The sequence below is a fragment of the Apium graveolens genome, chromosome 3 (assembly GCF_009905375.1).
Source record: "Apium graveolens cultivar Ventura chromosome 3, ASM990537v1, whole genome shotgun sequence".
Lineage (NCBI taxonomy): Eukaryota > Viridiplantae > Streptophyta > Magnoliopsida > Apiales > Apiaceae > Apium > Apium graveolens.
The window spans coordinates 117,306,818-117,318,634 of NC_133649.1; the positions used below are offsets into that span (position 1 = coordinate 117,306,818).

Consider the following 11,817-nt stretch of genomic DNA (forward strand, 5'->3'; position numbering starts at 1 on the left):
TGAATAATTCAACCGTATGGATGTTAAGATCCATATAATTTAGTGGTATGACAAAATTTTTAGAAAAAAGTAAATGTTTTTAATTTGCTATTTTAACAGCCAATCGTTTGACCAATATTTTTTACTAATGTTTATATATAAGTAAATTATTTTTTATGTACACTCTTTATTTTTGACAATCTTCTCATTTCTATGGTTGATTCACTTAAAAAAATTAACAATAAATATTATAACCCTAATTCATACCATAAACTTCATGTTATGAAAACTTGTTCTTCATAATTATTTAATTAGAATTTTTTTTATCACCATGATAGGATGTTCTGTAAATTTATATTTAAGCATATTTCTTCTTGATATATCAATTTTTTTTGTATTCAGTTTAACTAATTAATATTTTTTTTAAATTTTTATCAAATATAACACAAATAGAAATTCAACATATTTTTATTATATGTATATATGTATATATATATATATATATTCCTAAATAATTTTTTTTAAACAATGAAAGTGACCTTTAATTTAAATTTTTTCTTTACATGATATGTACTAACCATTTAAAAAACAAAAACAATTTTTTTTAAAAAAAATTGGAAATTTCAACCGATTTCGGTCACTTTTAGCTAAATTCTACCATTTTTGGTCGAATTTCGTAAAAAACTTTTGGTGCATTTTCTTTAACGACAAATTTGTTATTTCCATTCATTTTGAAAAAAAGCGGGAAATTTCCCGCCCAAACCATTTACTAAATTCGACCAAAAATGGTCGAATTTATTTTTTCAAAATTCAAGTTATTGGCGGGAAATTTTCCCCCTTTTTTGGCAAATTACTAAATTCGACCGGAAAAAAAGTCGGTCGAATTTAACTGCTAAATTCGACCGAATAAAAAATCGGTCGAATTTAGTCGACCGATTAAAAACGACTGCTCCTAAATTCGACCGTAAATGGTTGAATTTACCGGTATCCCTTAAAATCGACCAAATAAGATAGAATTTACCCGCATTCGTTTTTAGTTGGTCGAAAATATATACCCTTATTTTCTTGTAGTGTGAGCTGGGAGCTAGCATATAGTTGTTATAATATTTTCATTTCAGCTGCGGCATGTGATCAAAATAGTATGCAAAGAGATAGAATTCTCCCTTAACAAAGTTTGCTCCAGATGTTTAACAATGATATATAATGTAGTATATACTCAAATAACATTTGTAAAATTCCAACATATTGTATATAATGTGAGGAGCATTTGTTAACTTAAGAAGTAGGAACATGGAGACGGTGTTTACTCCATTTACGCTCTTGTGTAAATATATACAAACAATAGAGATAGGGGTGCAGGGATGAGGGAACAGGCTAGCATTAAGTTGTTTAAAGAGCAGTGCGGGTAGGGCTAGTCAGCTAGACATAGAGGGAAGACCCTTGTCTAGCTAGTACTACTGCTCTATCTGTTGCTTTGTGTTGTAACTGTTTATGTCTCAGTCACCGGGAAATACACAGAGTTCCCTGATAGAGAGAGACATACTTGCATGAGAGACAGTGAGACTGTGAGAGCTCTGATCACACTGACATTACATAAAACAAATCAAAGATATATATCCCATAACTTGCTTCCTCCATCCATTCATTAACACTCCTATGTACTTTGCCGATCCCAATATTATAAAAGAAGTTGATACTTTTAAAACCCCAAGACACAAGTTTTATGTTGCACCCATAATAAGAGATTAAGAGCCACAATTTCACCCTGATGCATCCGCATAAAATATCTTACATAAAAGTACTGGAACTTCCATCATGGAAGCAAGCCACCAAAGTTTATCACTAATTTACCACTTTTTTCATCTGATCTAAAATTTTTTAACATTAAAAAATAAGACATTCATTATAGCTAGGATGCATCACACATATATCTACATAATTAACAAGAAAGATGTAAAATTACAAATATATGATCTACCTGGTCAAATTAACTACACAACATGATATAGAAACTTTTTGGCATGAAGAACATGAGATTACATATAAGATAGCTCTTGATCATCAAAACTCACAATTCAAGGCAGTGATGTGTACTGATCAAAGTTGGCCCATCCTTGAACTCCCTTACCGTTCACATTGCTATTACGGAATTGAATCACTGAAGGAGAATAACCAGAATTACAAAAGTGCCACTCAGTTGGTAAGTTTGCAGTTCCAGCATTCACATTAATGCCAATAGTCTCTTTCCTTGAGTGGCCAGCTGGTTTTGAAGAAATCTCCAAGTTATGAAACATGGGGTGTGGCTTTTGAGCCCGAGTAAGGCTTTCTAGTTGATTAGTAGTTTCAATTATTCCATTTCTTTGCTGGTAATTGTTATCAACTCCGCCAGTCAACATCATGCTCGTCCTTTCTTGTGGTAAATTCCAGTGAAGATCTTGATTGATTGAACTGAAAGACTCCATAGAAGAAGCTAGATTACCATTAGTAGGTCTCATCTCCGGAACTAATCCCTCACTGAACCTTCCAATATTAAAATTATTCTCTCCATGGTCTAGTTTGAGTATGGAAGATGGAGAAGAGTAAGAGAAAGGATGGTTACTGAAAGCCATGAATTGACTCAGATTGGTTTCAGAATTAAGGTTCAACCCAAAATTCGAAACAGCACTTGATGCTATTGGTGCTGCTGGAAACTCCCCAAATGAAGCAACTAGCTGACCACCAACATTAGGAGATGTTGAAATATTGTTGAAGCTTGGAAATTTTGTGAGGCCTCCTCCAAGTTGAAAATCCAGACCATCGTAAATCTTGAAACTGCCCATATCCGAATAGGAAGAAACACCAGAAGAGTACTCCTTCGAGTCAGCGGAGGATGATCTGTTAGCCTTCTTGGTTTTCCTGCAACCACCACCTATGGGGACGTTTCGAAGAGCTCCACCTTTAGTCCAGTATCTTTTACATGCCTTACAGAAATGCCTTGGCTGAGAAAGACTGTAATTGTTGTAATAGCAAAACTTTGTGTTCGGAGAATTGCATCTCGGGCAGTTTACAGCTGGTGGTGGTTGTGGTGCTATGGCTTTTCCTCGGCTGCCCGAAATCTCATGATGCTTGGACATTTTTTCTGGTACCTGAAACAAAACCCTATAAATTAAAAAGAAAAAGAAATAGAGGTGATGAGTAATTAATTAAAGAAAACATGTAGTAAATTGTGGTTGTCAGAAATTAAATGGTTTCATGCATGGGGTTGATGGGTTCTTGTGATATTAATCAAGGCAGAAGAGAAGATTTATACAGGGGGTGATGCAAAGTGTAAGCTGTCTTTTAAGGTCAGATCTGATCATGAAATTTATGAAGCTACGAGAGAGAGAGAGAGAGAGAGAGAGAGAGAGAGATAGAGATAGAGAGAGAGAGAGAGCGAGAGAGAGAGAGAGAAATAGAAGTTACCTGAAGAACCAGAACTGTTTTTTGTGTGTGGTTTGTACACATATCAAATATATATACACACATAGGCATATGATGCATGTGAGAGGTGATGGAGACAAATTCAGCAGATGATCTGTTTATGGTGATGACAAGCAGAGGGGCTACTATCCACATGTAAAAAAAAACCAGGTGCCAAGGTCTATTTCATTTAAAATTCATGTTCGTATTTTGAAATGAAATACATATTATCAAACAAATTCTTAAATTATTGTAAAGTTAATTAAATATTTAAACTCCCCATAAGTTGATTATATTAAAGTAATATACACATCTATTTCCCAACTTTTATGTGATTTAATATGACTGTATTCGGTTGTATTTAGTACTTTTAGAAAAAAAAAATCTAGTTAGTAAATATTTGAAAAACAATTATGTATAAGAGATAGAATAAAATTTATATGAAAGTTAAATTTTAGTTCTTGCAAAAAAGATCATTATGGTAAGAGCATTTTTAAATTTCTTTTCTTTGTTATATAACAAAAATTGAAATTTTATAAAAGTATATTCACCCGTAGTTCTTGTTAGTTTAGTCCCATATTAATATTTTGATTTTTTTAAAAAATATTTAAGAATAAGATGTCAAGATATATGTATTTTAGTTGTATGATAAAATTCTTAGAAGAACAATAAATATATTTGTTTTGCTATTTTAAAAGTCAAGTAATGTTCTCACGACTACTTTTTACTAGTATTTAATTCCATACTGATCTTTTGATTTTTTAAAAAAATTTGTGAATGATCCAACCTTACAGATGTCAAGATCTAAATATTTTAGTGATATGATAATTTTTTTAGAAAAAGAAAAATTTATTTGTTTTGTTATTTTAACAGTCGACTTGTAGATTGACTAGTATTCGTGTTTAGTCTCATATTGATTTTTTGATTTTTTAAAAAATATTTATAAATGATTCAACCATAAGGATGTCAAAATCTATAAATTTTAGTGATATGATAAAATTTTAAGAAAAAATAAATGTATTTGATTTGCTATTTTCATAGTCAACTAGTAGTTTGACTAGTATTTCTTAATAGTGTTTAGTCCCATGTTAATGTTTTAATTTTTTAAAAAATATTTATGAATGATCCAACAGGATGTCAAAATCTATATATTTTCGTGATATGATAAAAATTTTAGAAAAAAGAAATTATATTTGGTTTGCTATTTTCACATTTAACTAGTAACTTGACTAGTAGTTCTTACTAGTGTTTAGTCAAATACTGATGTTTCAATTTTTTAAAATATTTTTTTGAATGATCCAACCTTATAGATGTGAAGATCTATATATTTTAGTGATATGATAAAAATTTTAGGAAAAAAATGAATGTATTTGTTTTGATATTTTAATAGTCAACTAGTAGTTTAACGTACTTCATAATAGTGTTTAGTATCATATTGATGTTTCAATTTTTAAAAAATATTTATGAATGATCAAATCTTAAGGATGTCAAGATATTTTAGTGATATGATAAATTTTTTTAGAAATTTTTTTTTAATTTGGTTTGATATTTAAAAGTGAACTAATAATTTGACTAGTACTTCTTACTAGTGTTTAGTCTCACACTAATGTTTTAATTTTTTAAAAAATGTTTATGAATGATCCAATATTAACGATGTCAAGATCTATATATTTTAGTGATATGATAAAATTTTAAGAAAAAAGTAAATGTATTTTATTTGTTATCTTAACAGTCAACTAGTAGTTTAACAAGTTTTTCTTAATAGTGTTTAATCCCATAATAATGTTTCGATTTTTCAAAAAAAATTATGAATGATCCAACGTAAGGATGTCAACTAATTGTGTCGTGACGGATTACTTTTCATCCAGATCATAACTAAAATATGAGAATTTTATTTTATTTTATTTGATATATTTTTAAAATAAATATTTTTTTAATTAATTTAAAAAATTAAAAGAATTAAAACCGAAATCGCAATTATTTGGTACCAAGAGGAATATCAATAACACATGAAAGTATACTTTTTTCCTTTAAGAGTAGGGTATTTTTAGAAAATTTGGGCAATATCTCCTTTGTATTATTGACTGCCAGTCGGACTCAAGCCGACACCAGCAATCAACCAAACAACCAACAAGTATACCAATCAACTACCACCAACCAAACTCCTCCTTTCACAATACTGTAACACATAACATACTAATAACCACACATATCACTAATCATCACAACATTTACCTCTAATTTAACTTAAGATCATAACGAACAATTCTTATTATATCCATACATTTTCTCATTTCTTCTGATTATAACAGAATATCATTAATGAATATAATTATAAATTATTCTACTATTTCTTAAAAACTCTATTCTTATTAGTTAACTTGTTTAACTTTTGACAACCAACACATGGTCTTAACCAACACTATCAACCTTGTGCAAATTCATTTGATTTTAAAGCATTACTTTCTTAAAAGATTTCGCAATTAAATTGCTAGTTCTTTTATCTCTACTTATGTCTTTCAATATGAAACCTCCGTCGATGGCTTAGTTCTTAGTGTCAAATTCCCTATAAATCACTTACATGAGTTGGGAAAACCTAATAATTCCTTGAAGAACACACTCAAAATTTATTCGTAATTAGAATTTCTTCGATTCTCAAACCCTTATGACAAGTATCTCCCACATGATTGAGGTATTCTTCGCCTTCTTAACGTATTAATCCTTCGTCTGGTTTTTCATTAAGAATTTCTTCATATTCTTCTACAGTTCAGTCATTCGTTTGCTTTGTTTGGTATACGCAGCTTTACTTTCTTATTTCTACAGTTAATTTACCTAATACGGTTCGCTAACTAATCCAATTCACGCCAAAGTTTCTTATCTCGAAAGGTATCATGTTAACATAATATAGTGTTGTGTTTAAATTACCACAACAAAAATCATGTATAACAAATATCCGCTTCCGACTTGATATCTTCGTAACAACTACGTTATCTGCATATTGATTTTTCTTTGCGCGTAAATGTCCACTATTTATTATCTTGAAATCATATTTATACTCAACATGTAATTCCATCTACTATACGGATTATTTCACTTTTTTAAAAATATTAAAACTATAGATCTTACACAAGAAGAGAATTTGTGTATATAACTTTTACTGGAAATTTTATAAGAAACAACATTGCAACGAAATAATCGGAAGGATTCATAGTTAATAAAATTATAGTTGAAAAAGAAGTATGAGTAATGATTTGGATATGAATGAGACAACCATATTTGTACTCAAGATGGCCTGTCTTTCGTACTATATGGCATAAAATACATGATTAGGTGGTGTCCCACTAGATTCTTCGTCATTCCAACAAAGCGTCACACCATAACACTGCTTGTCACAATCAGAAAACAATATTTTGAAAGAAGAATGATTTGAAAGGAATACAATAAGCTTCGTCCCCTTATTCTCTCATAAAACTTATTGATAAAAGAAGTTCATAATTATTCAAGAATCAAGGAGAATATACGCTGTCGTATAAAAAGAAAAAATATCATTGGTCGTCATTCACATCCTATTTACATATACCTTGAAGCTCATTCGATCAATAAATCCCAATCCAAGTCATATATTAACTTCAAAATGTCCTCCGGAAATGCCTTCATAAATTCGTATACTATGCCAATTTCCTACTATTAGATATTTCATTTGTTGTATTATTTATATACCTTTATCATTTTACACTACGCCATAAGTGCATATAGGCAACGTTTTTTAGCCAGCGTTGCACAAAAAGCGTTGCAATATCTACAAAGTTATCAGTCTATTGCAACACAGTGGAGAAAGCGTTGCAATACATTGTAGCAACCGTTGCTAATAACTGTTAGTGTAGCGCAGCGTGCAACAGTAGAGGTCATAGCGTTGCATTAGATATTTTTTTATTTAATAAATGCTGACTTGGAAAATAAATCTGACGTGGCATGTTGGGGACCCACGGGTGCTGACGTGGCATCTTGATGTGTCATGCCACGTCAGCATTTTGGGACCCAGATATGGGACCCACTGCTGACGTGGCATGCTGACATGGCATGCCACATCAATATGCTGACGTGGCACATGTGGGGCCCAAAATGCTGGCGTGACATACTGACGTGGCATGCTAACGTGGCATGCAGTGGGGCCCACTTACTGACGTGGCAGCTGACGTGTCAGCTGACATGGCACTTCAGGCGTTGCATTTGCTCTCTGGTGTTGTAGTAGGTTATTTAGTGTTGCGTTAGTTATTATACTATTCTTAAATTTTATTTGTTATATTCATGTTCTAATTTTTTTTAAATAATTTTTCATTGATCCAACCGTATAGATGTTATTTCCTACTAGTTTTAGAGATGTGTAATTTTTTTTAAAAATAACTAAATTTTATATCACGTGCTTTTTTAATAGTCAAACCCCGGTGCACACGGGTTCACATTATGTAGTCTTGTTCTGGGTGGTGATTCTATTTTTTTAAAAGTTTTGTTCAATGATCCAACCGTACGGATGATGATACCTACTAATTTTAGAGATGTCTAAATATTTTTTTAAAAATTTAGATTTTATATCGTATGTTTTTATAATAGTCAAATTACGGTCAACACGGGTTCCTATAACCAAGGCTTGTCCCGAGTGGTGATTCTTTTTTCTTAAAATTCTTGTTCAACGATCCAACCGTACGAATGATGTTACCTTCTAATTTTAGAAATGTTTAATTTTTTTTTAAAAAAATAGATTTTATATCACGTGCTTTTTTAATAGTCAAATTACGGTCAACACGGGTTCCCGTTACCTAGTATTGTCCCGAGTGATTATTCTATTTTTTTAAAATTCTTGTTCAATGATCCAACCCTACGGATGATGATACCTACTAATTTTAAAAATGTGTAAATTTGTTTAAAAATTTTAGATTTTTTAGCGTGTGTTTTTATAATAATCAAACTACGGTCAACACGGGTTCCTATAACCAAGTCTTGTCCCGAGTGGTGATTCTATTTTTTTTAAAATTCTTGTTCAACGATCCAACCGTACGGATGATATTACCTACTAATTTTTTAGATGTGTAATTTTTTTAAATAAATTTAGATTTTAGACAATGGAATTCTTATCTATCTTTTGGGATATTTTTAGATTTTAGATCTCATGAAAAGGATATTTTCTCGATCGAGTTATTAAGTCTCGTAAATTCAAATTTGTCAATAAAGAAATTTATTGATCGGATTTAGTGAGATCTTATATAGCTTTGATTAACCGGGAAAATAAACTGTTCAAGTAATTATTTAAATTACAATTGAGATTTATAAAGGCTAAATACATATATATATATACTATTTTTAAGATAAAAATTATATCTTATTATTAGTAATTATATATATATATGATTATTTGGGTTTATCAAAAAATCAATTTTTTGAAATATATACCAATAAATAATTTTTGCATTAAATATTATTCTTTTTAAATCCAGCCCAGACAGTAGTCAAGGCCCAAATCTATTATAAGACCCAAAAACATATCAATATATATACATATATATAAAACCCCGCCCAAATCATTTTATAACAACCCATTTTTTAAACAAAAAAAACAGAAAATTAAACATTTTAATCTAGGCCATTGACCATTTGTTTAGATCAATCTAAGCCATCCATTTCGGTTAATATAAAACCGAATAGACTGTTTACACATGCACTCGTTTTCATTCCTAACCCTAGCCTCTTCTCTCATTTCTTTTCCGCCTCTTTCTTCTCTCCGTAAACCCTAGATCAAGTTCATCGTTTTTTTTCAAAAACTCGATGAATATACACAGATACTATGCTTATTACTAATATCTCATCGTTTGTAACATACGATTGAGGGTTAATCGTGTTTGGGTTGGAAAAACGAATGATTTCGATGATAAAAATCGATGATTCTTATATGAATCCATCGAGAATCATTAAATCGAACATTCGAATCATGTTTATATACATATATATTTTTGATTTGATTCGATTATAATTGATTTGATAAAACCCTAACCATATTATTGAGATAATATGCAGGAGAAGAACGGAATCAAGGGTAAAATTAATCGGAGATAAAGAAAAATGGATGCATGCAGAGTTTTGGAAGTCCGCGAATAAGTCAACCAGGTAAGACCTATAAGCCAGGCCATGCTACAGGCTCAGGTATGAACAGATCTAACCCTAAATGTGTGTTAATGATTTAGGTTTTGTGAAATTGAAGATTTGAAGCATCCGTGATGGAAAATTATTGAAGATTATGTGCTATTTGTGGAGACTACTTGAAAGATATGCTTGTTTCTTTTCGAAAGAGACTTGGTTTATGAAATATTTGAGAAAATCGAATTCAAATATAATTAATTGCTTATACGAGATCATAAACTGAGATATATATATATGTTAGTTGAGGAATTTCTTGAATTATGTCTCTGGATTGATATGAACAAAACTTTATGTATGATAATTTTTGATAAAATTAAGTCAAACATGACTGATTGATCAAAATTGATGTATGTAACTTGTATGTGAACTTTTGATTGAGATACAACTTTGTTTTGATCCAAAAATTGACTCTGTTTTTGTGTTATCTGGGACAATCAAGTTGAGTGTAAGTGTTTAAACATATGTGATCATAACTTGATATAGACATGTGCTGTGTGTAATTGTATTTTAGGTATGTATCACTGATTTAATTAAAATAAAACTCCAGGTGTGATTTATTAGGTAAAATCAAGACTACAGTTGATTATGTGCTAGTTGTGATCAAAATTGATATATATTTGTGAGTTGTTAGTCAATTCTTGTGCAAAATGTATCTTGACTTGAGTTAACTGCTATTCTGGGTATATCAGTCCTGAATGAATCAAACTAAACTAAGATTAAGTCCAATTCTGTGGTTTATATGTTTGTCTTGTATGCTGGGTGACTATATGCAGTAATTGAGCACTATCACTTAAATGAAATCCAGAATTTGAACTCAATGGTATGATTGATTTATCTGAATGAATTGAAAACAAATGGATAATGATAATCTGTGGTTAATCTGAATACTTGTGATATGTAAACATTTTTTTAAATGCAATTGTATCTTAATTAAGATAATCATGTTAATTTGATATAACCAAGTGCTCTATGATTAGGTAGACATATATAAAATTGATTTAATTCAAAATATGAACTGTCTTTAGATGTGAACTGATTTGGTATAAACTGATTAAGTGTGAACTTTTCTTGATATAGTCTAACTCAGTGTGTAAGATGCATAGATAATACTTAATATTGTATGATCTAAAGAATCTATGTGCTCTTATTAAACTGATCTTTTGTTCACTTAATAAAGTATAACTCAGGCTTGGTTATACTCAATAATTTGATAAAGTTATGTTAACTGATCAACTTATAATTAACTATAATTTGCTCCCATCCATAACTTCTTAGCAAGATATAAATGATAATCCATGGTTAAATCAATTATATGTGTAGAATCTCTTGAATGTAACTACAAACCGAAATTGATTAGAGTAACTTAATCACTAAACACTGCTTTACTCACCTGTGTATCATGAAATAAGTACAAAAGTGTGTAAGTTATTTAGGAATGCATACTGATCCATGGCTGTGTTAATGTTTATGAGAATTATGTGCTTAACAGTGTATCATGTATCTGGACTCATTGTATCTTAACAGTATCTACTTGAATCAATCTACAATGTATCATGTGCTTGTGATCTTTTGAAATCTGTGCACTTGTTTGCTTTGTCAGATTTATTTGAATTCAAAATGTGATATGCTTCTTGATTCATTGAACTTCTGTGTACTTCAATCTTTATCTTTACCTGTGATATATGTACTCTTGTACACTATGATTGATTATGCTGTGATGATTTAATGTAGAGCTAATATATGAATTCAAAGGCTTAAAGCAAGTAATTAAAACACAAGCACACACTACCCTCACAGAAAGACCTGGAAGGGGAGCCATGAGCACCTCACTGTTGTGATTAATGGCCACTTAGAGATCTTAGGAGAAAAACTCTAAAATGCCATGAAGAAATTGTGTTTAAATCTGACTTATTGTTTATTCTGTGTGATTGTGTGATATTAATTGCTATCTGAATTAAATGGAATTGCACATGTTATATAAATGCATCAGTTGTGTTAAATATGATATTATTCTCATTTATTCCTTATCATTTAACATAAGCTACCTATAGATATAAATGCATTATTCTGTGTTAAAAACAAAAAAGGTTGTTCCATTAATATCTTTGAAAAGGTGTTACAGTTTCTACATATTCAAGATAGCAAACTGAACATTCTTAAATGCACAATTTGTCATCTTACTAGAGTCTATGTGTTAGGGTATGCTGC

The 11,817-nt window shown here is 30.4% G+C and overlaps 1 protein-coding gene across 1 annotated transcript; it reads right to left on the reverse strand.

Annotated features, from left to right (window-relative positions):
• Positions 1–2,054: 2,054 nt before the first annotated feature.
• Positions 2,055–3,092, reverse strand: LOC141714541 (dof zinc finger protein DOF5.7-like). The gene has a single exon (XM_074518055.1). The coding sequence runs from the start codon at positions 3,090–3,092 to the stop codon at positions 2,055–2,057; it is 1,038 nt and encodes a 345-aa protein (XP_074374156.1).
• Positions 3,093–11,817: the final 8,725 nt, after the last annotated feature.

Bases quoted from the DNA above. Each gene is read 5' to 3' on its own strand.
- LOC141714541 (XM_074518055.1), bottom strand. From the start codon at position 3,092: ATGTCCAAGCATCATGAGATTTCGGGCAGCCGAGGAAAAGCCATAGCA.